This window comes from Anomaloglossus baeobatrachus, chromosome 1 (assembly GCF_048569485.1).
Source record: "Anomaloglossus baeobatrachus isolate aAnoBae1 chromosome 1, aAnoBae1.hap1, whole genome shotgun sequence".
Taxonomy (NCBI): Eukaryota; Metazoa; Chordata; class Amphibia; order Anura; family Aromobatidae; genus Anomaloglossus; species Anomaloglossus baeobatrachus.
This window is the reverse complement of record NC_134353.1, coordinates 290,560,927-290,588,171: the sequence shown is the minus strand read 5'-3', so window position 1 is coordinate 290,588,171 and position 27,245 is coordinate 290,560,927. Positions and strand designations below refer to the sequence as shown.

The 27,245-nt window shown below is 43.4% G+C and overlaps 2 protein-coding genes across 3 annotated transcripts in view; one reads left to right on the top strand and one right to left on the bottom strand.

The window, feature by feature from the left end:
* Positions 1–27,245, top strand: part of LOC142311953 (alcohol dehydrogenase 1-like) — a 190,237-nt gene that overhangs the window by 105,984 nt on the left and 57,008 nt on the right. Inside the window, exons 4-7 of one of the 2 annotated variants that reach the window (XM_075350824.1) lie at positions 3,218–3,305; positions 5,275–5,494; positions 7,008–7,268; positions 23,426–23,561. In XM_075350824.1, coding sequence (XP_075206939.1) covers positions 3,218–3,305; positions 5,275–5,494; positions 7,008–7,268; positions 23,426–23,561 — 705 coding nt within the window. The remainder of the gene's footprint in view (positions 1–3,217; positions 3,306–5,274; positions 5,495–7,007; positions 7,269–23,425; positions 23,562–27,245) is intronic. The other variant, XM_075350828.1, reaches the window with a different exon arrangement.
* Positions 17,245–20,021, bottom strand: LOC142303236 (uncharacterized). The gene is made up of 3 exons (XM_075344458.1): positions 19,591–20,021; positions 18,870–19,415; positions 17,245–17,256 (listed from the first exon to the last, which is right to left on the bottom strand). Exons 1-3 carry the CDS (start codon positions 19,999–20,001, stop codon positions 17,245–17,247), a joined length of 969 nt encoding a protein of 322 aa, XP_075200573.1. The 5' UTR covers positions 20,002–20,021.

Below are 27,245 nucleotides of genomic sequence, written 5' to 3'. Positions count from 1 at the left end.
ATGATTTTCCCTTTTGTATTCCATTGGTATGTCATTCGTATATGAGGTTTCTACATCTGTATGGAGGAGAACCAGGAAAATGGCTTGGTGATGACTGAGTGGCTGAGAAGTAACAGAGACCAGGGCTCTTTGTCCACATGAAGAGTAGCTTATTTTTATCAATATGTTTCAAATTGGACATACTTCTTCTTTAAGAGAACCACCACCACCTTGGTGGTTCACCTGAAAAAGAAGTGCGACCGCTCTGACACGAGATGAGAAATAAACCTTCCTTCATCTGGACAAAGTGCATTGGTCTCTGTTACTTCTCAGCCACTCAGTCATCACCAAGCCGTTTTCCTGGTTCTCCTCCATACAGATGTGGAAACCTCATATACGAATGACATACCAATGGAATACAAAGGGAGAATCATAGTTTTTTATGGATGAAAAATTGACTAATTTTCATATGCATGAACTTAATCTAAGGCCCCCTTCACACGTCCGTGATACACGTGCGTGTTTGGTCCGTTTCCGTATATACCGGAGACACGGCCAAACGTGCACCAATGTTAATCTATGATTGTGGTCACACATCCGTTATTTCATTATGTCCGTGTGTGCGTGTCCGTGATCCGTATGTGTTTGCGTTTGGCACGGATGCATGTCCGTTATCTGCACGGAGCACGCACACGTGGACACAATGAAAGTCTATGGGTATGTGCACACACGTTAGTAAACACGTATGCATATACCTATAGTCCGTGTCCGTTTGGTGTTTTTATTTCTAGTGATGTCGGCTATTCTTTCTATTTCTGTGTATGTCGGTCAATCTCCCTGAGTCCGTCGGTCAGTCTCTCTGTCTCTCTGTCGGTCTCTCTGTCTGTCTGTCCCTCTCTCACAGTCTGTCGGTCAGTTTCCCCCCCTCTCTCATACTTACCGTTCCCCGATCTCCGCGCAGCGCTGCACGGCATTCACACTGCTGCGGCGGCTTTTACTATTTTGAAAAAGCCGGCCGCCCATTAAACAATCTCGTATTCCCTGCTTTCCCCGCCCACCGGCGCCTATGATTGGTTACAGTGAGACACGCCCCCACGCTGAGTGACCGGTGTCACACTGCACCCAATCACAGCAGCCGGTGGGCGTGTCTATACTGTGCAGTAAAATAAATAAATAAATAATTAAAAAAAACGGCGTGCGGTTCCCCCCAATTTAAAAGCCAGCCAGATAAAGCCATACGGCTGAAGGCTGGTATTCTCAGGATGGGGAGCTCCACGTTATGGGGAGCCCCCACCCTAACAATATCAGTCAGCAGCCGCCCAGAATTGCCGCATACATTATATGCGACAGTTCTGGGGCTGTACCCGGCTCTTCCCGATTTGCCCTGGTGCCGTTGGCAAATCGGGGTAATAAGGAGTTATTGGCAGCCCATAGCTGCCAATAAGTCCTAGATTAATCATGTCAGGCGTCTATGAGACACCTTCCATGATTAATCTGTAAGTTACAGTAAAAAAACACACACACCCGAAAAAATCCTTTATTTGAAATAAAAAACACACACAAATTCCCTCATTACCAATTTATTAACCCCGACAAACCCTCCATGTCCGGCGTACTCCACGGACCTCCAGCGTCGCGTCCAGCTCTGCTGCATGGAGGTGACAGGAGCAGCAGAAGACACCGCCGCTCCGGTCACCTCCACACAGCAAATGAGATGAGTAGCGCGATCAGCTGCTGTCACTGAGGTTACCCGCGGCCACCGCTGGATCCAGCGGTGGCCGCGAGTTACCTGACTGACAGCAGCTGATCGCGCTACTCACCTCATTTGCTGTGTGGAGGTGACCGGAGCGGCGGTGTCTTCTGCTGCTCCTGTCACCTCCATGCAGCAGAGCTGGACGCGACGCTGGAGGTCCGTGGAGTACGCCGGACATGGAGGGTTTGTCGGGGTTAATAAATTGGTAATGAGGGAATTTGTGTGTGTTTTTTATTTCAAATAAAGGATTTTTTCGGGTGTGTGTGTTTTTTTTACTGTAACTTACAGATTAATCATGGAAGGTGTCTCATAGACGCCTGACATGATTAATCTAGGACTTATTGGCAGCTATGGGCTGCCAATAACTCCTTATTACCCCGATTTGCCAACGGCACCAGGGCAAATCGGGAAGAGCCGGGTACAGCCCCAGAACTGTCGCATATAATGTATGCGGCAATTCTGGGCGGCTGCTGACTGATATTGTTAGGGTGGGGGGCTCCCCATAACGTGGAGCTCCCCATCCTGAGAATACCAGCCTTCAGCCGTATGGCTTTATCTGGCTGGCTTTTAAATTGGGGAGAACCGCACGCCGTTTTTTTTTTAATTATTTATTTATTTATTTTACTGCACAGTATAGACACGCCCACCGGCTGCTGTGATTGGGTGCAGTGTGACACCTGTCACTCAGCGTGGGGGCGTGTCTCACTGTAACCAATCATAGGCGCCGGTGGGCGGGGAAAGCAGGGAATAGGAGATTGTTTAATGAGCGGCCGGCTTTTTCAAAATAGTAAAAGCCGCCGCAGCCGTGTGAATGCCGTGCAGCGCCGGTGATCGGGGATCGGTGAGTATGAGAGAGGGGGGGACACTTCAGTCAATCGGGGGATTAGCGGTCACCGGTGAATCCTTCACAGGTGACCGCTAATCAGTACTCGACACAGACAGAGCCGCGGTATGAGGATGAAGTCGGGTGAAGTTCACCCGAGTTCATTCTCATCGCGCAACTCTGTCTGCTGTCAGCCGACATTTATAAACGACATTGTGCATCACACACACGGACATTACACACGGACATTACACGTACACATACACGTTAATTCCACACGCACACACGGACGTTCTGCACACAAACACGGCTAGCATACGCAATTCACACAGGTGCCACACGGACCATAAAAACGGACACAAAAACGGGACACGGACCCGAAAAAACGGCCCGTAACACACGTGCGTGTTTTTCACGGACGTGTGAAGGGGGCCTAAAGCAGATCCATATGGTTCAGGGGCATGCTATACATATTGATTTTAAAACTATTGTTATAGACTATAGGTGATGGAATTCTTCAATGATACATCACAAACCCTACATGGCTATTCTGTTTTCTTCAATTTATCATTTCTACTATTTAACATTTATTGGGCCTTTGATGATCCTACCGAAAAAGATGGTAGATGCAAACCATTTTATTCTCATTCTATTGATCCTAGGAGACAAAGTAATACCGCTTTTTCTACCTCATTGTGGAGAATGCAGAGGCTGTACTGAACCTAAAAGTAATCTGTGCCACAAAGCTGAGTATGTGTTTATTATTACTGTAGTAATATTATTATTATTATTATTATTATTATTATTATTATTAGTCATGATAGCAGATGTAATAGTAATATACCAAAGGCAATGCAACTGGCTTCATTCCTGTCTCACAAGGTAAATACTGAAGCATTTTCGGCCTTAAATTTTATTTACCCAAACCATAAATAATGAATAGTGAATATTACACTATTCTTGACAGTATAATAATGCGTCATGACCCAATGTGAGATTGTAACTATGTAACAGGACAAGCATTGACTATTAGCAGTTACAATTATGAAATCCAAATAAATGTCATCCTGGTAAAGACCAGTCACTTTATCTATTATATAAAGCTCAGTGTATGTATGTATGTATGTATGTGTGTGTGTGTGTGTGTATGTCCGCTAAAGGAATCCGCACCGTAGCATTTACAATCATGAAATTTTGCACAGACTCCTCATGTGACCCAGGGAGCGTCGTAAACTATGTTTTGACAGAAAAACTTAACCCCATGCTTTACAGTTATGCCTGCTTTACACGAGACGATCTATCGTGCTATAGATCGTCGAGGTCACGGTTTTTGTGACGCACATCCGGCATCGCTTGCAACGTCGGGCTGTGTGACACCTCCTAGCGACGCAGTATCGCTCACAAATAGTGAGTTGTGTACTCGTCGCTAGGTTTCATAATATCGTTTATGAAATATGGCGCCGGTTGTTCATCGTTTCCGTGGCATCACACGTTGCTCCGTGTGACACCACGGGAACGATGAACATCGCTTACCTGCATCCTGCGGCTCCCGCCGGCTATGTGGAAGGAAGGAGGTGGGCGGGATGTTTACATCCCGCTCATCTCCGCCCCTCCGCCTCTATTGGCCGGCCGCCGTGTGACGTCGCTGTGAAGCCGAACATCCCTCCCACTCCAGGAAGTGGATGTTCGCTGCCCACAGCGACGTCGCACGGGAGGTAAGTGCGTGTGACGGGGGTTTATGACTTTGTGCGTCATGGGCAATCAATTCCCCGTGACGCACAAATGACGGGGGCGGGTACGATCGATCGTGAAATCGCACTATCGATCGTATCGTGTAAAGCAGGCTTTAGTCTCTAAAATCCTGCCGCCATTAAACTGAATGGAGGTGGGAGCTATAGGTTATTAATAGCAACTGTCAGTGGTTGCTATAGGAACAAAATACACTGTTAGTTGAAGCTTATGCGTGAGGTTATATGATGTTGGATAGAGAAACAGAAAATGACAGACAGACAGAGACACAGACAGAGACAGATGGGGAAAGAGACACCCCCTGGAAAGAGACAGCCCTGGAAAGAGACAGCCCTGGAAAGAGACAGCCCTGGAAAGAGACAGCCCTGGAAAGAGACAGCCGGGCAAAGAGACAGCAGGGCAAAGAGACAGCCGGGCAAAGAGACAGACCTGGAAAGAGACATACCTGGCAAGAGACAGCCCTGGAAAGAGACAGCCCAGAAAAGAGACAGACCTGGAAAGAGACAGACAGACACAGAGAGAGAGAGAGACAGACAGACACAGAGAGAGAGAGACAGACAGACACAGAGAGAGAGAGACAGACAGACACAGAGAGAGAGAGAGAGAGAGAGATAAACACAGAGATGGAGACAGATAGACTGATACAAATACAGACAGAGATAGAAATAGTAAGACAGTGACATAGACACAGACAGACAAGGAAAGAGACAGACAGAGAGATAGACAGATAGCGACACACAGACAGAGACTGGGAGAGAGACAGAGAGACAGTTACTATCCCGGGCAATGCCCGGGTACTATAGCTAGTTATACATATATTCAGTTCTGAACACATGCAGAAATACTTCATGCTATGCAGAAGTGTGAATGTTATTATCAGCCGGTTCATGAGCTTTGTTAATTACATTAGGTTTTTGTCTTACATGTACGTAATAAGTATAAACAATCTCAATGTATTTACTTCTAACAGCCTTGGCAAGCACAATGGGCTGATGTCGGATAACACCAGCAGATTTACCTGTAATGGGAAATTGATCCACAATTTCCTCAACACCAGCACATTTACTGAATACACTGTAGTGGAGGAAATGTCTGTGGTCAAGATACATGATGATGCACCCCTGGACCAAGTATGTCTGATCGGATGTGGCTTTTCCACAGGATATGGATCTGCGGTTAATCTGGCTAAGGTATGTGATGAAGCCAATTAAAACTAAGTGAAAAAGAAAACCAATGGAAAAAAATGAAATACAGCCAACCTTTGCATTTGATGTATGACATGCTTCTTAGGCTAGGTTCACATGTGCAGCATTTCTTTCCGTTTTTGTATTCGCATAAGTGATGCAAAAACCGAAATAAAAGAATCCACTGCTAGATCCATTCAGTGAAATTAGGATGGCAATATCTCAGTGTCATTGGTTTGGTGAAAATCCATCTGCATTCTGTATTTATTGTATCCACAACTTTTCTTGTCTAGCCAAAAAAAATGGATGTCTAAAGGATTGTTAATGTATACTGGAAGTTTATATAAAACAGATCCTTTAAAATGCATCCGTTATGCATTCATTTAACAGATATGGTAATTTTCACTGCGTATGCCCATAATACCATAGTTGTGTATGGTAGAGTGAGATTTATGGTACACTTGAAAAAATGTGTGCTCAAGCAAAATAGAGTATGATCTCCAGCACTTCAAAGAAGGTTTAAAAATATTTATTGAAGTTCTATTAAAAAAGATCCATCGATCATGAAAACAATGAGGGGGGGACACATTAAGAGAAATCCAACATGTTTCGGCTGGTAGAGCCTTATTCCAGGATTGCACTTAAATGTCTATTGTGCACACATATATACTGAGAAGTCTCACTTGGAATGGGAAGGAACCTGGAAACAATTTACAGTAATTACTAGTAGAAAGGTCTCTGTATAGCATGCACCTGAAAATAAAAGGTTCAGACCCATCAATAAAAAAAACTTGGCACTACAAAATGGATGATGGGTATTTATTATACAGGCAGTCCAGAAAAAAATGATAACGTTTCGACCCGTATTGTGGCTCTTCCTCAGACATAAAATAGACAAATACAGAAAAAGGACAAAAAGAAACATATATGTGTGACCTTCAGAGCTAAACTGTAACAAAAGAATGACATGCATAATATCATACTAATCATCATATGAATAGCCAATCTTATTCGCTTCATAATACTGAAGTCATGATCCATATCAATTTATAATCAGAAAAAAATCATCCAACCAATAGATTCTTGGACAGGATATTCCTTTAAGATAGTGATATTGTCAAAAGTCACTGTGAGATAAATAGAAAAAAATCTACAAAAGAGAATGAAGGCTGAAAACCTAACATTATTTTTTGAAATCATACATGTATATCATTTATTATAAGTATATAGGGGTCAATTTTTTTCTGGACTGCCTGTATAATGAATTCCTAATCCTAACATCCATTTTGGAGTGCCCGTTTTATCAGATTTTCATATTTTATTATTAGATTTTAAATGCAGTATATTATACACTCATCACGTCCAGTTCTTGGGATATTGATGAGGCTTTTGCTTTATCACTTAGTTTTGAGCTTACAAAAATGAGTGGTTAAAATAAAAAGAGAACGTTGCAAACCATTCTAACTTAAAAAAAAATAAATTTAATTATCATTTTATATAAAGAGATTTTCTTTTCCAGGTTGAGCCTGGCTCTACATGTGCGGTATTTGGTTTGGGTGGCATTGGCCTCTCAGTGATCATAGGATGTAAAGTGGCCGGAGCTTCAAGAATTATTGCAATTGATGTAAACAGCAAAAAATTTGAAAAAGCCAAATTGCTCGGAGCCACTGAATGTATCAACCCTAAGGACTATGAAAATCCCATTCATGAGGTCATACAGAAGTTGACAAATGGTGGAGTCCATTATTCTTTTGAATGCATTGGAAACACTGATATCATGGTAAATAAATGTACTGTATTACAGATTTTACATTGACCATATTAACTGTGGATCTTACAGGAATATACAAATATTTAAGAAAGCAAATTGTAGCTATCTTTTAAAAAGTCATTTGTAGATGAAAGCAAATAATTAGCACAAGTCATAATTTTCTATTTTTGGGCAAGATGGTGATTTTGCACATCTTTGTATTATCAGAAATGAGAAGCATTTTTATCTGTAGATATAAAGTGCCTCCTAAAATTGGCAGTAAACATATTAATGTTAATATTAGAGATGAGCAAAGCTTAGAAATTTAACTTGGCTAGCTTTGCTGAATTGTGAGCAAAAATTAAATTTGTGGTGAATCTGCAAAGCCACTAAGAAGCCAAAAATGATGTGTATACCTCTCTATGTGCTCTCCTAGGAATGTATTGACCCATTCTGAGCTGTTTAACTGAAGCACTACCTTTTTAATGTCCAAATGACCACAATCTATCTGGCTATGAAAATATGGATGGTAACAGTTAATTTCACAATACACTGCAGTAACAAACTTTTTAGACTATCTAAGTTTGAAAACAGAGTCCAAGAAATATTCCTTTTTGGTGGCAGATAATTGCTTTACTGGTGCTAATACACAGGCAGTGTGTCATGTTAGGTATGGGGAAGTACCAAGTTCATGGCAAAAGGGAAGGGAAACCCTTTGTCTAGGGAGAAGGAAGATGTTGACCCCTGACCAAACCTACTGCTGGTCTCTGGGGTCCCTCACTACTCTAGATATGTTCTGCACCTATGTGCCGAGCTGGATACCTGACCCTAGGTATCCCTAGTGTTGGTGTGGCGCCCCTGAGGCTTCCGTCGCCACAGGTCATTGCACCCCATCTAGCGGTGTGATGCCCCATTCTGGGTGAGGAAGGGAGTGAACACCGGTCCCCTGGTAAATCTACACTACACCCATTGCTAGGAACACACTGGGACCAGGGATAGTGGCAGTTACCCTCCTATGCTGCATGCTGGGAGGGGCCGTAAGACCCATCCCTGCTCCTATAGGGTAGGACAGAGCAACTGGGGAGGTGGGAGGAGCCACATGAGAGCAGACAAAGTAAGGAAGGTCAAGTTTAGTCAGTCGAAGAGAGGGAGGGGAAGGAGAAGGAGGCCTGCAGGAGGCAGGCAAGGAGGAGAAGTGAAAGGAAAGAGAGCTCCAAGTCACTCAGGAGCTGAAAAGAAGAAAGAGACGCTTCCTGGTGAAGATCCTGGGACTCAGAGGGTCCAGGTGCCACCAAGCAGAGAACAGAAGGGGTCCCAGGGCCATGGGTAGCTGTAGAGCTGCGGTGGCCTGTTCCACAGGAACATCGGTGGAGGGATCAAGCTGCAACAGGGGACGGTCCCTAGAAACCGGAGGAGTGCAAAATCATCTCCAAACAGTAAAAACCGAGGCCCAGGGAAAGTTGTAGACTCCCCGGGCCACAGTCCACAGCAGCACCTCTGGAAAAGGGGTAATCAGCCGACAGGTGACCCCCCAGCCTGGAGGCTGTTGTGGAGGCCAAGCCAGGTTTACCCTATAAAAGGCAAGGCTTAGGAAGACAGCAGAAGGCAGAGACACTTAAGAGAAGGGCACCGGGTTTTGCTCCAAGAATCACCCAGAAACGGCGGAGGTCCCTGACAGTGGTCCCAGCAGTCCAAGGGCCCTGCGGGCCCAGACAGGAATTGTGAGTAAAGAACTTGAACTGCACTCTTGGAGTGGTCTCTGTTATTTTTGCTGCTTAGACTTCCACTACACCATAGACTCTCACGAGCACCGACAGTGCCCCGGGCATTGCTCCACCTGTGGGGAGCAGTATCATCATTGCTGCCACTTCATCACCCCGGAGGCCTTACACAGCAGCGGCGGCTTAATAGCCGCATACCACAGGTGGCGTCACGAACACAAACTTTAATTCAAGCCACATCAGCCATCTTCTACTGACACCCACCAGGGCCACGGAGCCGGGCCCCGCCACCTCTGACTACCTCCGGACTAGTCCGGCCCGGCACCGGGTGTCCCATAGCCCTGGGGTGGGCGAGTCAACTTTGGCGTCACGAACAGGATTTCGTGCCCGGTTTCACCGGGTACTGTGCGCCTGAAGAATCGTGAAATAGCCTGTGTTTTACTGTGAGAGACTGCCGCCATTGAAGCCACTGAGCGCGGGAAGAAGGGGGGCGTGCCTGCAGAAAGGGCGCAAAGAGAAGCCCCGCCCCCTTGTCCAAGAAAAGAGCGCGAAGCAGTGCCCGCCATGGAAGGCGGAAGAAAAAGATATGGCGACTAGAAAAGCTGGCCGGCTGGCAGAACAAGCCTAGATGCCAGATCAGACAAGAACCAAGATGTACCTCATCGCAAGCGGAGCGGTGCCGGCCGTGATGGGCTGGGCGCCAGTGTGGCGCCAGATACTAGTGCAGCCTCCGGCCCCGCCTCCGAGAAGGGAAAGGGTGCAGCCGAGTGGCATGGTCGAGCACCCAAGCAGTGATCCAGCAAGCGTTCCCCAGGTCGGCAGCATGGCAGAGAGGCTGCAGAAGTGCGCACCAGGGACCGGGAAGATGGATCCGGAGCTGGACCTGCTCAGGGAGGAGATGAAGATCTTGGCCCGGAGGCTGAGCAGTATGCAGACGGAGGTCGACCGGTGGAGAGAAAATCCGATGGTGCCGGAGAGCGTGGGCCACAGGATGGAGGCCGCTGAGCAGCGACCGGGTGAGCTATTTGAAACGCTGACCCGTCCGGACCCACTGCCCCACCAAGCGCCACTGCCCAGTCCCTCCACCGTCTCGCAAGCCTTCCCCGCCAGCCCCGCTGATGCCCGGTGGGGCACCGGAGGCCTGCCTGAAACCCCCGAAGATGGAGCCTGGGGAGGGTTGGACCCCGAGCAGCTAGTGGGCCCCCTACCGAGTCCCCCTGTGAGCCTCCTGGGAACAACATCCCCGGGAGTGAACTGGGACGCAGTGCCCATAGAGAGTTGGAGACTGCAGCAGCCACTGCGCCCCAAGGAGACTCCCCTGGCAAATGAGCTGACCTGCCAGAGATTGGTGAAGGAGTACCAGCAGGAGCGGGAGGCCCGGGAGGAAAAGCGGAGAGCCGAGGAGGCGTCCAACCTGGCCTCCAAAGAACAAATCCGAAAGGCCCTCAAGGGGTCCCAGGGCCCAGTGAGACGGGGCCTAGTGATAGACTTCCGGCAGAAAGGAGGCTGGGGCTTCATTAGAGAACCCGGACTGGGCAAGGATGTTTTTGTGGCCCGCCGGGATATCGAGGAGCATTTGCCCAAAGGTCACCCAGGGCGGGATGCTAAACCAGGTGACGCTGTGGAGTACACCCGGCTGATGGGGAGCCGGGGCTGGTACGTTCTACATGTACACCTTCTGCGGGAGGAGGCGGCCCCAGAAGAACCGGAGTGGCACCACACTATGCCAGCGTGCAGCGTCTCCCCTGTCAGCAGCAGCCGCAGCACTCCCTCAAAGCAGGCCCAAGCCGCAGAACTGTGCAGCGGGCCTGCAACAGCCACGCAGGAGACACAGACCCGGATCTCTATGGCCTGTCTGATGCAAGGTGCACGGCCAAAGCAAGACCCCAAAGATCACAGCAACAGCCCCCTGCAAACCAGCAGCCCTTTGCAGGAACGCAGAGCTGAGCATGCAAGAAGCCCCATTCCTGCCCAGGCTGCAGCGCCTCGCAGTAGGTCAGTGACCAGTGCCCAGGGGACCCAGACAATGATCTCGTCGGCATACCTGTTGCCAGGAGCAATGCCGGAGTGGGACCCCCGCATCTATCTTCGTGAGTGAAAGGAAAAGAAGATGCTGAACTGTACATAGCCCCTGTCTGCCCCTCATTCTTTGTGAAGATGTCCCTTTTGTTCTGCCCTAATGTTCTTTTTGAAGACGACACCCTACCCTGCCTACTAACCCTTGTGCTTTTTGAAGAAGTCACCCCCCATGTTGTATATGTACCGGGCCACGGAACTGGAATGTGGTCCCCGGTGAATGTGATGTCTTATGTGCTCTGTGTAACCAGGCCACTGGACTTAGTGGCTGGTTGTGTATTTGCCCTTTGTTGTTTGAAAAGAAACGAACTGCCAGGCTACTGGACTTGTTGTATCCAAAAATGAAATTAGTTGCACCCGTTGTGCCCCCTACCAGAATTATGGGGGATGTGCCCAAACTGTGCAATAGACTGAAAGTGCACCTATAGAGTTTCTTCATAAGAAACTTTGCAACGTTAAAGTACTTGTGCCTCCCATAAAGGGAAGAAATGTTTAATTGTTTTACTGTTATTCATAACAAAAATGTTTTTGCAGTTCTTCCACATGTTTTTGTTGTCTTTTCAGCCCGAGGACGTGCTGGGATTCGCTGTGGGGGAGTGTGGCGCCCCTGAGGCTTCCGTCGCCACAGGTCATTGCACCCCATCCAGCGGTGTGATGCCCCATTCTGGGTGAGGAAGGGAGTGAACACCAGTCCCCTGGTAAATCTACACTACACCCATTGCTAGGAACACACTGGGACCAGGGATAGTGGCAGTTACCCTCCTATGCTGCATGCTGGGAGGGGCCGTAAGACCCATCCCTGCTCCTATAGGGTAGGAAAGAGCAACTGGGGAGGTGGGAGGAGCCACATGAGAGCAGACAAAGTAAGGAAGGTCAAGTTTAGTCAGTCGAAGAGAGGGAGGGGAAGGAGAAGGAGGCCTGCAGGAGGCAGGCAAGGAGGAGAAGTGAAAGGAAAGAGAGCTCCAAGTCACTCAGGAGCTGAAAAGAAGAAAGAGACGCTTCCTGGTGAAGATCCTGGGACTCAGAGGGTCCAGGTGTCACCAAGCAGAGAACAGAAGGGGTCCCAGGGCCACGGGTAGCTGTAGAGCTGCGGTGGCCTGTTCCACAGGAACATCGGTGGAGGGATCAAGCTGCAACAGGGGACGGTCCCTAGAAACCGGAGGAGTGCAAAATCATCTCCAAACAGTAAAAACCGAGGCCCAGGGAAAGTTGTAGACTCCCCGGGCCACAGCCCACAGCAGCACCTCTGGAAAAGGGGTAATCAGCCGACAGGTGACCCCCCGAGTCTGGAGGCTGTTGTGGAGGCCAAGCCAGGTTTACCCTATAAAAGGCAAGGCTTAGGAAGACAGCAGAAGGCAGAGACACTTAAGAGAAGGGCACCGGGTTTTGCTCCAAGAATCACCCAGAAACGGCGGAGGGCCCTGACAGTGGTCCCAGCAGTCCAAGGGCCCTGCGGGCCCAGACAAGAATTGTGAGTAAAGAACTTGAACTGCACCCTTGGAGTGGTCTCTGTTATTTTTGCTGCTTAGACTTCCACTACACCATAGACTCTCACGAGCACCGACAGTGCCCCGGGCATTGCTCCACCTGTGGGGAGCAGTATCATCATTGCTGCCACTTCATCACCCCGGAGGCCTTACACAGCAGCGGCGGCTTAATAGCCGCATACCACAGGTGGCGTCACAAACACAAACTTTAATTCAAGCCACATCAGCCATCTTCTACTGACACCCACCAGGGCCACAGAGCCGGGCCCCGCCACCTCTGACTACCTCCGGACTAGTCCGGTCCGGCACCGGGTGTCCCATAGCCCTGGGGTGGGCGAGTCATTGGGCCCTAAATAGGGAATGGATGGGATGAGCGCTTCGTCAACCCCACTAAACAACTATAGAAGCCACAAAGGGGATACACAGGTTTGAAAAGAATGAATTATTCATCATTTGATGACTCAGGTAGGCGTTCAGCAGAGCTTTCCGGAACAATACCACAGAGGAGTACAAACCACCTGCTTGCAACCTAGGCTTGAAGGAACTGAAACCCATCCCCAGCATAGTCCAAAGGAAGGAGTATTTAATCACAAAGGGAATACTGACAGTCAACAGCTGGTTGGAAGTTGAACTCCTGCTGGGTCCAAAAGGGAGAGAGATGAATCCAGCAGGAAAGCTACCTAAACCAATGAATACTGACCGCAGGAACAATGGAAAGTCAGGGAACATTCTATGCAGCCAGACACTGTGACCTTTGATGGCTAGAAACCATATGACTGTCTGTCACACGCGACTCACCCATGACACGGTGTTTGTGTACCCTCAAGGGAGTATGTTTTCTATCAGCAATACAGTCTGGCACAATAAAACACAGTGTGCAGCCAGGAGATGTGTGGATGGCATGACTATGCAGTGATAATTTAGTAGCCACACTGTTGAAAAAAATGACAGGGCAGGCAAGGAGATGTGTGGTAATATAGGGCCAGGAACAACAACCCCACCAACAACAACTACAATATAAATAGGACCAGGAATAGATGTCCTTCTAAGCCTGAACCATCAGCACTGCTGGAAGCAGAATAGAGTAGAAGGCAGATAACAGATAGGCAGGTGGATCTAACCATTGGCATCATCCATAGCTGGAGGAAAGAAGGCACTGATCCATGCCAGATTCATTTTGACAAATATAAGATTACCACTCCTGCAGCGGATAACCTCATCCAGTGGCAGTACACTGACCGTACACTGGAGACTGGACATGACTGTATGCTTATAGCAAACTGGGGCCGTTCTTGCCACTGGTCCAATTGGCCATTGGATTGGCATTCAAGGTATATTAAAAAATGCACAGTCAAGGTTGGCTGTCCAGCTGAAGTGCATTACTTTGTCACAATGGCAGATAAATCAACTTCCCCATCATGTCAACCATACTGCAGCTGGTGCCTTAGCTACTTGTTATAGCCCTGACACTGGTACAGGTGCGGGAGCATTGGGTATATGGTGAATGGCGAGGGGTGTCCTTGTATCGTGTAGATAGCAGGTCTCCAATTAGTGAAAGCTTTATTGAGCAGGGAACATCCCTTATCAAGTAATGCTGCAATTTTCACTCCCTTTCTTAAAAAAATCCCCATAATATCATATTTACATGATTCATTCTCCCTTTGCAAGGCCAGGCTAACAGTTGCATTAACTGGGCCTTCCTTATCGTCAGGTTCATATAAATGATAGTATTCTTGCTCAATGCTTCTTGAGTGGGCAGTCCCTCCTGAAATATCAGATTTATCCCTCTGTTACTCGTATAAACAATGGTGGGTGGGGGGGGTCTATCTGAATGAAAGACTGCAGCTGCACCCCTTTTCGCCTCAGCGTGACCTCCAGAATCTATACATGTGGTCAGGGCAGCTCTGTGTAAGTTCGATAAAGGTTTTGGACCAAAACATCACATATGTTACATGTTCTCTACTGGACCACAAATAAATTCACTATCTTGCATTATACTCACCTCTTACTTGTAGATTGCGGGATTTTTTCTAATACTATATTATATAGACTTAAGCGGGCTTTACACACTGCGATATCGCCGGAATTTTGTCGTTGGGGTCACGGTTTTGGTGACGCACTTCCGCAATCGTTAGCGATATAGCTTTGTGTAACAGCGTTCAGCGATGTAAAATCGTCGCAAAAGCGTGATTTATCGCTAATCGGCTACACGGGTCCTAATTCCCAAAAATCGTTGTAATTTCTTTGTAACTATCGTTGCTCGTTCCTTTCAACATACTTAACGTTACGTGTGACACTACTAAAGCGACTTTAAAAATTGTTGCCTCTTGCGTCATCATCGATACGGGCGTGTATGGTGGTTTAAATGTTCAATACGCCTACTTGTTTCCTATTTGCTAACGCATCTGCTCCATGATTGGACCATAATATATGTAATACGCTAACATCCTTTTAGCGTTTATCCATTTGGTGGGTTCATTTCCTAGGTTCATTTCGTCGGTTTTGGACGTGTCCTGCTGCCTCCGTGTCCGGCGTTTAGTTAGGCGTCATTCGTCTGTGAGATAAACTTCGCATGTGAGTTTTTTTTTTTTTAATTATATTTTTTTTTTTCTTACTATAATTGTTGTATATTTGGCCTTTTTTATAGGATTTATGTCTTCCTTTGTATTATAACATTTAAATATTGTTGTAGAATTAAATGGGGTTTATCTTAATTTATTAACTAGCCAATATCATGACTGTATTTGTGTTTCTTTAATACATTACAGTTAGATATATTATATTATCCATAATTGTATGTTAATCAAGATTGCTGGCATCCAAAGTGTAACGGTTAAAAGACGTCAAACATTACTGTGACCAATAAGAATAATAATCATATTTGTTAAGGGGTTTTATTGTGCGATCCAAATAAAATTTTGCTATTATTATCCCAAAAAGTTTTTATTAGAAAATACCACAACAAATACTATATTATTCTCTGTTATACAGGCTAAATATGCGTAGTGAGCCGGAAAATGCCGTAATAGCTGCCATGCTTGTAGCCGGAGGAGCCCTTGCACTTGCCGAGGATCATGACATGCGATGCCGAACAAGAAAAAGAAGAATTTGGGCACGCAAATGGCTACTAGAGAGACAACGCTATACTCACATGCACCTTGTAAGAGACCTACAAGAGCATAACCCACATGACTTTCGAAACTACTTACGCATGTCTGAAAGCTCGTTCTCATACCTTTTAGAGAAAGTCCGCCCTTATATCCAGCGCAATAATACAGTAATGCGTCAGGCAGTACCTGTAGACGAGCGTTTGGGGGTGACTCTTCGATTCTTGGCTACAGGACGCAGTTTGACTGACCTTCAGTATTCATCAGCAGTGTCCCGCTCTCTACTTAGCTCATTAATTCCAGAGACATGTTTGGCAATAGCACATGCTTTACATGACTACATGCATTTGCCAAATAGTCCTACTGATTGGGACAAAATTGCTAATACATTCAACCTATTATGGCAATTCCCTAATTGTGGTGGCGCTATTGACGGCAAACACATAAGGATAATGCAGCCACATAATTCTGGCTCATATTATTACAACTACAAGGGCTACCACAGCATTATCCTTATGGCGGTTGTCAACGCAACTTATGATTTTCTGTACATTGATATCGGCATGAATGGCCGAGTTTCTGATGGTGGGGTATTTGAACATACGGAGTTTGCATTACGGCTCAAACAAAATCAACTCCAATTACCCACAAACCAAAATACCATTGGAAATTTAAATTTTGTTTTTTTGGCGGACGAGGCCTTTCCATTACTACGTAATTTGTTACGGCCATATCCACTTACAGGCTTGAATGTTGAAAGACGCATTTTTAATTATCGTCTATGCAGAGCTAGAAGAGTTGTCGAGAATGCTTTTGGCATATTAAGCAGTAGATTTCGTATCTTTTCCATGCCAATCAACTTAAAACTTGAATCCATTGACAATGTTGTGCTTGCATGCTGTTATTTGCATAATTTTCTCAGAAAAAGAGATGGTCTTGAATATGTTCCACCTGGCTTTGTTGATGTAGAAAATCCAAGTAATGGTGTTGTTGAGCTGGGGGCATGGCGTCAGCAAGGTAACCCACTGGATAATCTTTTGCCACAGCCACCCCTGTCACGTAGTATGATGGATGCAATGGAAAACAGAGCTAATTATTGTAATTTTTTTAATGGCCCAGGGGCTGTGTCATGGCAGCATGTTTATAATTAATTCATGAGTTTAGGTGCTCTTTAAACATGAGATTGCATGGTTGTGTTTAAATAATGTAAGTCATAATTTTTTTTTGTTTTTTTTTTTTTTTTTTTTTAACTAAAATTGCCTTAAGTGTGGAAAGATTCTGATTTTGAGTTGAAAAATGTTTATTGTGTTATTAAAGTAAATTGTTTGATGTAACTTAATACAACATTGTGAATATAGTTTTTTGAAGTTTATTGTGATAACATGTTTAATCATTACAAAATAATGTATGATTGTAAACAAAATATTTATTTGGGCAAAATTTTTCATTTACAAATTATCAAAAAAAGATAACTAAACAATTAAGCAGTACAAGCATTCTGTCAATCATTTTTCTCGATTGATTATTTAAATTTACTAATATGTATGTTTTAAACATGACATAAAACATTATGATTTTTTTAAAAAAAGGCACTTTTCCATAACTAAAATATAATTCAAAGATAATTCTTTAATAAACACAAAAAACAAAGTGATAAAAACAAACAAAACCATTTGCGCATAAAAAAATGAGCACATAAGTATTACTAATGTACATTACGGCGACATACAATGTTCAGTTTGTTCACATATAAATAAAGAAACGTCATGACGTACAAACGTCTAAATGACCATGTGACACGCCACACTGTGTACCTGCTGATCTAAAGCGAAACTGAAAGGGAAAATGGCAACCAACAAACGTTCAAAGGTCTGGGGCCAAGGGGAGGTCCAATACTTGGTGAAAAGGATGGATGCACTGGACTATATATGTGCAAAGACATATCCACGTCCTATGGGACATAAAAGGAGTGTTGTGAAAAAAATATGCAGGGGCCTGTTCCGTAAATTTCATATCAGACGCACATCAACGCAGGTACTGAAGAAATGGGCTGATTTAAAGTACAGGGATAAGGAGAGAATCGAAGAAATTCGAAGTAGCCTGGTATTGATAGCTGGTAAGATAATTTTTACATACATACATTATCTATATTTTTGATTAATAATATAAAAACATAACAGTTTTTAAAATCATTAACGGTCTGCAGTGATTTGTTAGATCAAAAAATCACATTATATGTTGTTGTTTGGGTTTAATGAAAAGTGTTTTTATTTAATGTTAACAGATGTAAACTCATTGAATAATGAGTCAAGGCAGCCCACCAACAATACTGATGAAAATGTAGTCCAGCAGCTGTCTGCAAGCATGGATTCCAACCCTGAAAATAGCCTACCCATTTTAAATGAGGAAGCAGACAGCCTTGATTATGATGTTCTGTCACCATCATCAGGACATGGTGATGCTGATGTAACGTCTGAAGAGAATATGGAGGACAATGGTACTGATGTGGTTTTCCAAAGTTAGTACAGTGGAAAATCTTTAGCTACATGGCTAATACTCTAACAAAATTACCTTATGTTTCAATTAGGTGGTAGAGGATCAGGTTGGGACATGAGCGCATCATCAGGAGATGAACGTGAAAAACAAGTTGTCAGTAATGGTAAGTTTCATGAGTGTACAACATAATGGTAAATGTTTCAATTTTTCATTGTTTAATTTAATTTTTATAACCAAACGCTAAAATATATAACAATAACTGTTTTTTTTGTTGTTTTTTTTACAGAAATAGTCACACTATATGATGTTTATGTGTCTGCGAACCGACTCAAAGAAGCCTCTGCGGCGCATGATGCCCTAATCCTTAAATATATTAATCAACGTAATAAATAAATGATGTTTGTGTTGTAGATTTCTATGTTAACCATGTATGTCTAATTGTTTGTAAACTAAGATTTTACCAGAAAAATATTTTTTAAAATTGCAAAAAAAATTAGACAAGTTAATAAATAAATCTAAATTAAAATAAAAGTTTTAAACCATTTTCACAAAAATTGTGCCTAATTGATTCGAAAAACACATTATTTCATATGGCAGGTTTATTATCTGTGGAATGGTTACACATTTGTTATTTTCACAAATATGCACGAAATATCAGGCAACAGAAGGAATACAATAATCACCAAAAACATACGAAAATAATATAAAAAAACAATACAACTACTTCTTTTTGCGTTTGTTTACCAAACTCATGCGTGACCTACGGCCACGCACACCACCCTTTCGAAGTGCTTGTCTTGATGGCTCTGCTGCAGCTTGAGGAATTTCAGGGGCATCAACAGGAGCAACAGGATCAACAGGTTCAACAGGGTCAACAGGTTCAACAGGTTCAACAGGTTCAACAGGTTCAACAGGATGAGAAACCTCGCCAATGGCAACATAGGATGAGTCTGTTAGTTTTTTTGCTCTTGCCAAACGTAAGACATCCTGGATTAAACATTGGGCTATGTATTTTTGATCTGGGGTCAGTTCACGCATTTCATCATCCACAAACATAGCAATACCAGAAAGGGGTGGTCTGTTGTGCTGGTCTAGGATGTTTTGTGCCACTCCCATCAGTTTTGTTACAGCTGTAGTAGTGTTTGGAGGGATGGTTTTTTTTCTCCTTTGCCAACTTTGTGTGTAGGACACATTGGATGGGCCTGCCTCAACCAAATCAACATTGGTTAATTGGCTAGCAGGAGTTTCCATTAGTTGTTCAGATGTTGATTGCTGACTTGTTGTTGGCTCCTGCAATACAAAATTAACATGAATAAATAAAATTGTCATTCAAATCTATTTTTCTAAACAAAATTTGTACACTTTTACATATATATTGGAAAGTAGACAAATATTCATTTCATCATCAATAAAAAATACCAAAAACAATTTTTAAAACCAATTAGGACAATTTTAAAAATTATACCTCAGATATAGTCACTTCATTGTTCGCATCAGGGGGAATATCACCACCAATATTGAGGCTACTGGTTGATGGCCTGTGAAGCTCCTGGTCCCTTGTGAAATTTAATAAATCAAAATACCACAGCGTTGGGACGTAGACATCACCAGTGCCAGCACCAGAACGCTTGGATTCCTCTATTTTGTTCAGTTCTTTCTTATAAACTGTGCGTATTGCCTGTATTTTTCTTTTAACCAGATCCTCGGTACCTTTTTGATTAGGATGGTATTTGTCATATATTGCAATCATTTTAAGGTACGCATCCTTTTTAAGTTGCCTATTGCTGTACTCGGGGGATTTAATTTTCCATAAGGGTGTTTGCGTCTGGTACACCTCAATGAATTCACGTAGGAATTCCTCCTTATTAGTACACATCTGTAAAACAGTAAATTGGAGATACATCAGTACAAGCACTGATTTAAATAAGAATAAAAAAAAATTTAAAAAAAAAAAAAAAAAAAAATTGCACATACACGTCAGGCAAACATTAAATTGGAGCAAATTCAGTACAAACTATGATTTTGACCAAATTAAACAAAGAAAAAAACTAAAAAATTATATACAGCAAATACTATAGCACATACACGTCTGGCTAACATTAAATTGGAGCAAAATCAGTACAAACAATGAGTTTAAAAAATACATTAAAAAAATAATTAAAAAAAAAACGATAACACATACCTTGAAGCAAAGAAAAGCAAGTCCAGATGACAGTTGCGTCCAGATGACAGTTGTTTTCCAAAATAAGTTGTGCGAGGACAAACGCAAATGGGTAGACAACAGCTGCAAGAATGAACACGCATCTGCGCACATTTATACTACCAACAACCAATGAAAATCTATAGCGCTGATTAAACAAATGAGTCGAGGCAAGCAGGGGTGTAGCGAGTTTACAATTCTACTACATCAAGATGCACTTTGTGTGGGGAACCAACGCCCATATCGCCATGACACTTGGAAATCCATGCGGTGAGACAGCTACACAACGATAATATTGTTCCTCATTACATCGGGACACGAGATAGCTTGAAAGGTGACTATAACAGAGATTGTGACATGTGACCGTAAGCACACGACAAAAACATGGACACACAGCGATGAACACACATCGCGCTAACGAACAGGGCGTGCCGCACATACGGCGACATCGCGCCCGATATCGCAGTGTGTAAAGTAGCCTTTAGATCTTATCTGAGCATTTACAACCTTCTAGGAGTGCTGTATTTCCTCCATTTATTTTAGAAAAAATAGATTTTGTGGCTCTAAAACAATGCCTAATTAAATAAAAGCTTGTTTTGCATCCAAGTCCTAATTAGAGTCCAATAAAAACACATTGCTTGAGAGAATAATGGAAGATTGGCATTCCCACAAATAGAATAAAGAAAATACAAAACTGTATGGAAATCATTTATTCCCAGCTGTGTTTACATGCAAACAAAGGAAACTAAGCTCCACCAAAACAATGATAGCCAGGATGGAGACTCATATTATCATCACTGTAAATATCAGGGTCATTTAGGGACATCATAATTTTGTGCTTTTATAGGGTTTATGCTGCTTGTCATGGATAACCATAACCAAGATAAAATATCTCACTCTGTGTCCGAGACTTTTATATTCTGTAGAAGGACCTTTATTAGCAAGCCCGCTGTCTGGGTGTTATACTTGACACTGATCTCTCCTTCACCTCCCACATACAATCTCTTGCCTGCTCCTGCCACTTGCACCTCAAGAACATCTTTAGAATCCGCCCCTTTCTCACAATGGAAACGACAAAAACCCTCACCGTGGCCCTGATCCACTCTCGCCTTGACTACTGTAACTCTCTATTAATTGGTCTACCCCTAACTAGACTCTCCCCTCTACAGTCCATCCTTAATGCAGCAGCCAGGGTCACCTATCTGGCTAAACACTACTCGGATGCCTCTCCTCTGTGCCAGTCATTGCACTGGCTGCCCATATATCACAGGATCCAATTCAAACTGCTTGTTCTCACCCACAAAGCTCTCCACAGTGCGGCACCCCCTACATCTCCACCCTCCTCTCTGTCTATCATCCCACCCGTTCTCTACGCTCTGCAAATGACTTTCGACTAACATCCACACTAATTCGAACCTCCCACTCCCGAATCCAAGATTTCTTCCGAGCTGCACCAAACGTCTGGAACGCTCTACCCCAAGAAGTTAGGACAAATCACAACTTACTCAGCTTCAGACGCTCCCTAAAAACGCATCTTTTTAGGGCGGCCTATCACACTCCCTAGCCAAACTAATTTCACCTAATCCCTCTACAACTTCTCAGAACATAACCCCACGTCAAACTCCATGGCACCCAAATGCATCTCAAGGCTCTGGCCTATTGGTCCAGGAAGCCATTATCTATCCCCCATGTCCTTGAGATGGCTGGATTGTTATTGTAAATAAGCACTTGTACCATGCCCCTCCCCCATCTCATTGTAGATTGTAAGCTCTCACGAGCAGGGTTGCCTTTTTTCCCTTTAAATATTGTATCTTCTATAATTGTTACTTGTTTGTATATGTTTATGTATTTGATATGTATATGAGCCTCCTGAATTGTAAAGCGCTGCGGAATATGTTGGCGCTATAGAAATAAAGATTATTATTATTAGTGTCTCAAATATGTTAGCCTATGGAGTAGAATATAATCTTATCCTTCCTAGGCACATGTTTATTCCATGATTTCAATGGGATTCTATTTTGATCATTTGCATCTTTGGGGGGTATAGACAGAATGTGTTAAAATTAAAAGCTTTGTTCACAATTCTGTAATATCTGGTGTCCTAAGTACTGTACCTGAAGTCACCATGAAAAAAAACTATACAAAAGCTTGTTTCTTTTATTAAGCTATGAATGCTTTTTCACCAGTTTCGCTCCAATTCTGCCTAGAAATGTATAAATAAATTGACTGATCACAATTTCTTTGCCATAGGGGTGTGTCCTGCATAATCTACTTTTAGCACTAAATGAACAGTATTCGAGCGGGTAGTGACTAACATCTCCCAACTGGTGACAGCCTGTTGTCAATTTATTATACATTTTTAGGAGGCATACCAGAGGGACAGCACAAAACATAATTCTAAGAAAAGATGTTTAAGAATTGTCATAGAATGAGAAAAAACGTTATTTAGAAAGCAGATGTTAGGATAATTGACAGGTGCTCCTTAACACTAGAAGTCCCAGAGAGTGGTCATTTTAATATTTCTACCTTTGGAACCCAGAGACGGGTTGAATGACCTGAATGATTTTATCTAACATCCTATAATCACTGTCTTTTGTTCTGTAATTAAGGCCATTACTATCGCACTACAGGAGGTTGTTGTTTTCCATTGAGTTTAGCCATTTAGTTTCTAGTTAGTTCTATTCAGTTTATTGTATGTCATTTGACCCTCTTTCGGGACTTCAGGTGGGAGCTCGAAATTTCTGAGATTTCTATTGTTAATGGCCCTTAATGGGTTGCCATTTTTGGAGAATTGGCCAGCAGTTCAAAGTTGCTTTGATGACGTTACATCTGACGATATGCTGTCAACTGTTGGAGTAACTCAATAGCAAGTGATTAATGCTTCTAGAACATCACGACTGAAAAATGATGCATGACCTGCTAAAAATAAATTGATGTTTTTTGTCTAATACATGGAAAAACCATATGCTCCAGAGTGAGAGTTCAATTTAGCTGCCATTCACTCTGACTAATAAATGGCAGTTGATTTGTGAATAATTCTAATTATATTACCTACCACCAACTAAGCTCCACTATTTTTTATTTTACGGTATCCACACAGGTCTCTGCAATACTTTCCAGCCACTTGAGTTGTGGCACTGCTGTCATAGTTGGAGTAGCCCCTTCAGGATCAATACTCTCATTTCCATCAAGGTTGTTTCTCACTGGCCGAGCTCTGAAAGGAGGTTTATTTGGAGGTGTGTAACAACAATTTTCTGATGCACAATGCTAAATCATATTTATATATATTACACACTAATGCCAATTCTGCTAATGATAATATATATACAGCCGCATCTCAATAAGTTAGAATGTCATCAAAATGTTAATTTATTCCAGTAATTCACTACAAGAGGGGAAACGCATATATTATATTGAGTCATTACAAATGGTGATCTATTTCAAGTGTTACTTCTGTTAATGTTAATGTTGATGATTATGACTTACAGCCAATGAAAACCCAAAAGTCATTGTCTCAGAAGATTAGAATATTATATAAGACCAACTGAAAAAATTATTTTAAACTCAGAAATGTTGGCCCCTACTGAAAAATAGGTGCAGTAAATCCACTCAATACTTGGTCGGGGCTCCTTTTGCATGAATTACTGCATCAATGCGGTGTGGCATGGAGGTGATCAGCCTGTGGTGCTGCTGAGGTGTTATGGAAGCCCAGGTTGCTTTGATAGCAGCCTTCAGCTCGTCTGTATTGTTGGGTCTGGTGTCTCTTATCTTTCTCTTGACAATACCCCATAGAGAAGGTTTAGGTCAGGCGAGTTTAATGGCCAATCAAGCACAGTGATATTGTGGTTATTAAACCAGGTATTGGCTTGTTGGCAGAGGGAAGCATGAAGTGCTCTAAAATTTCCTGGTAGATGGCTGCGCTGACTTTGGTCTTGATAAAACACAGTGGACCTACACCAGCAGATGACATGGCTCCCCAAACCATCACTGGTTGTGGAAACGTCACACTAGACCTCAAGCAGCTTGGATTGTGGCCTCTCCACTCTTCCTCCAGACTCTGGGACTTTGATTTCCAAATCAAATGCAAAATTTATTTCGCCTAAAAAAACACCTTGGACCCACTGAGCAACAGTCCAGTTCTTTTTCTCCTTGGCCCAGGTAAGACAAGGAATGCAATAGTTGTAGCCCATGTCCTGGATACATCTGTGTGTGGTGGCTCTTGAGGCACTGACTCTAGCAGCAGTCCACTCCTTATAAATCTCCCCCAAATGAATGGCCTTTTCCTGACAATCCTATCAAGGCTGCAGTTATCCCATTACTTGTGCACCTTTTTCTACAACATTTTTTCTTCCACTCAACTTTCCATTAATATGCTTGGATACAGCACTCTGTGAACAGCCAGCTTCTTTAGCAATGACCTTTTGTGGCTTACCCTACTTATGGGGTGTGTCAGTGACTGCTTTCTGATTAATAAATAACGTCTGGAACACCATCTAAGTCTAAACTGGGTGCCTTCTGGACATGTCAAGTCAGAAATCTTCCCCATGAGTATGTTGCCTATTGAACCAGTCTAATGGACCATTTTAAATGCTTAGGAAACCTCTGCAGGTATTTTGTGGTAATTTATTCTAATTTTCTGAGAAAAAAGACTTTGGAGTTTTCATTACCTGTAAGCCATAATAATCAACATTAACAGAAATAAACAATTGAAATAGATTACTCTGTGTGTAATGACTCTATATAATACATGTGTTTCCCTTTTTGTATTGAATTACTGAAATAATAAATTAGAATACTATCAAAAAGATAATTTAAGAAGCACTTGTATGTGTCCCTGCTATGTACTTTGTAATGGCTGTAGAACAACAACCTGAGGTCCGTGTTTCAGGACTCCAGAAATGAGGTCAACGCCAAAAATAAAATCTAGTTAATTTTTATTGATAATAGAAAAAATCCATATTTTAAAAGGAAAATATAAGTATAAGTATAGACAGGGAATATACTCCACTAGTAGAACAGGAAAAGGGGAATTACCAATTGCTTAAAAAAAAACCATATACGGTACACTACAGACAATAATACATAAGTCAGAAAAATGATAATAAATATACCTATATTTACATGTATACAAAAAGATCAATAAATATATATAAAAATAAATATATACCATATTTTTCGGACTATAAGACGCACTTTATTTTCCCCCAAATGTTGGGTGAAAGGTTGGAAGTGTGTCTTATACTCTGAATGTAGGACATGGCTGCAGGGAATGAGGGTACTGTGGTAGAGCGGGTCATTGGCGGCATGCACAGGCTTTAGCAGTGCCTGCCGTGACCACGTGGGCCCCCTCATTTAATATGCATGCATCCTCCCGCCCATCATCTTTGAGCCCTGAAGCCAGCGCTGACAGATGGGCAGGAAGATGGGTGGGGTAGCTGGCTTGCATGATCACCCCTGGCAACTACAGCCTGGAGTGATCATGTGTGGCTATATTTAGCATCAGCGCTGGGGGCAGTGAATAAGCACTGTATACTCACCAGTCACCGTTCCCTGCAGCATCGCGATGTCCTCCTGTCTGCTGGCTTGCTGATGTGTGTGGAGAGTGATGCGCACAGCGATGACGTCATTGCTGTGTGCATCGCTCTCCACACACATCAGCAGGCAGACAGGAGGATATCACAATGCTGCAGGGAATGGTGACCGGCTCCCCACAGGTCAGCGGCTCTGCTGCTGGCACTGACAGGAAGACGAGTGATGCTGCTGGAGTGAGGAAAGGTGAGTATAATCGTTTAATTTTTGTGTGTGCCACAGGATGCAGGCTATATACCAGGATGAGGGTATTTATCAGGATGGGGATATATAGCAGGATGGGGTTATATAGCAGGATGGGCTTATATAGCTGGATGGGGGTATATAGCTGGATGGGGGTAGATAGCTGGATGGGGCTATATAGCTGGATGGGGCTATATAGCTGGATGGGGCTATATAGCTGGATGGGGCTATATAGCTGGATGGGGCTATATAGCTGGATGGGGCTATATAGCTGGATGGGGCTATATAGCAGGATGAGTGTATTTAGCAGTATGGGGGGCTATACCAGGATGAGGGACATATATACAAGGATGGGGATCATATACAAGGCTCGAGGATCAATACCAGGATGGGGTAGCTTAGTAGAGAATTTGGGGACATTACCTCCATAACCGTGTCAGGAGCAGATTTTCGCCCCATAACAGTGTGTCATGACCACATTTTTTTGCATAAAATTTTATTTTCCTATTTTCTTCCTCTAAAACCAGGGTGCGTCTTATAGTCCGAAAAATACAGTATCTATTTTATGCAACCATAAAAATAGCAACAAAAAGAGGATAATATCCTCCAAAAATTAAGTATTACAGCAAGTTGGGCTGCAGTGTGTACATCGCCCAGGCCAAAAACTAATGCTCTACAGTACAAACCAAATGTTTGGACACACCTTCTCATTGAAAGAGTTTTCTTTATTTTCATAACTCTGAAAATTGTAGATTCACATTGAAGGCATGAAAACTATGAATTAACACATGTGGAATGAAATACTTAACAAAAAAGTGTGAAACAACTGAAAATATATCCTATTCTGAGTTATTCAAAGTAGCCACCTTTTGCTTTGATTACTGCTTTGCACACTTAGCACTTGTTGGCCCTTTTGCCTTCACTCTGCGGTCCAGCTCACCCCAGACCATCTCAATTGGGTTCAGGTCTGGTGACTGTGGAGGCCAGGTCATCTGGCGTAGCACCCCATCACTCTCCTTCTTAGTCAAATAGACCTTACACAGCCTGGAGGTGTGTTTGAGGTAATTGTTCTGTTGAAAAATAAATGATGGTCCAACTAAACGCAAACTGGATGGAATAGCATGCCGCTGCAAGATGCTGTGATAGCC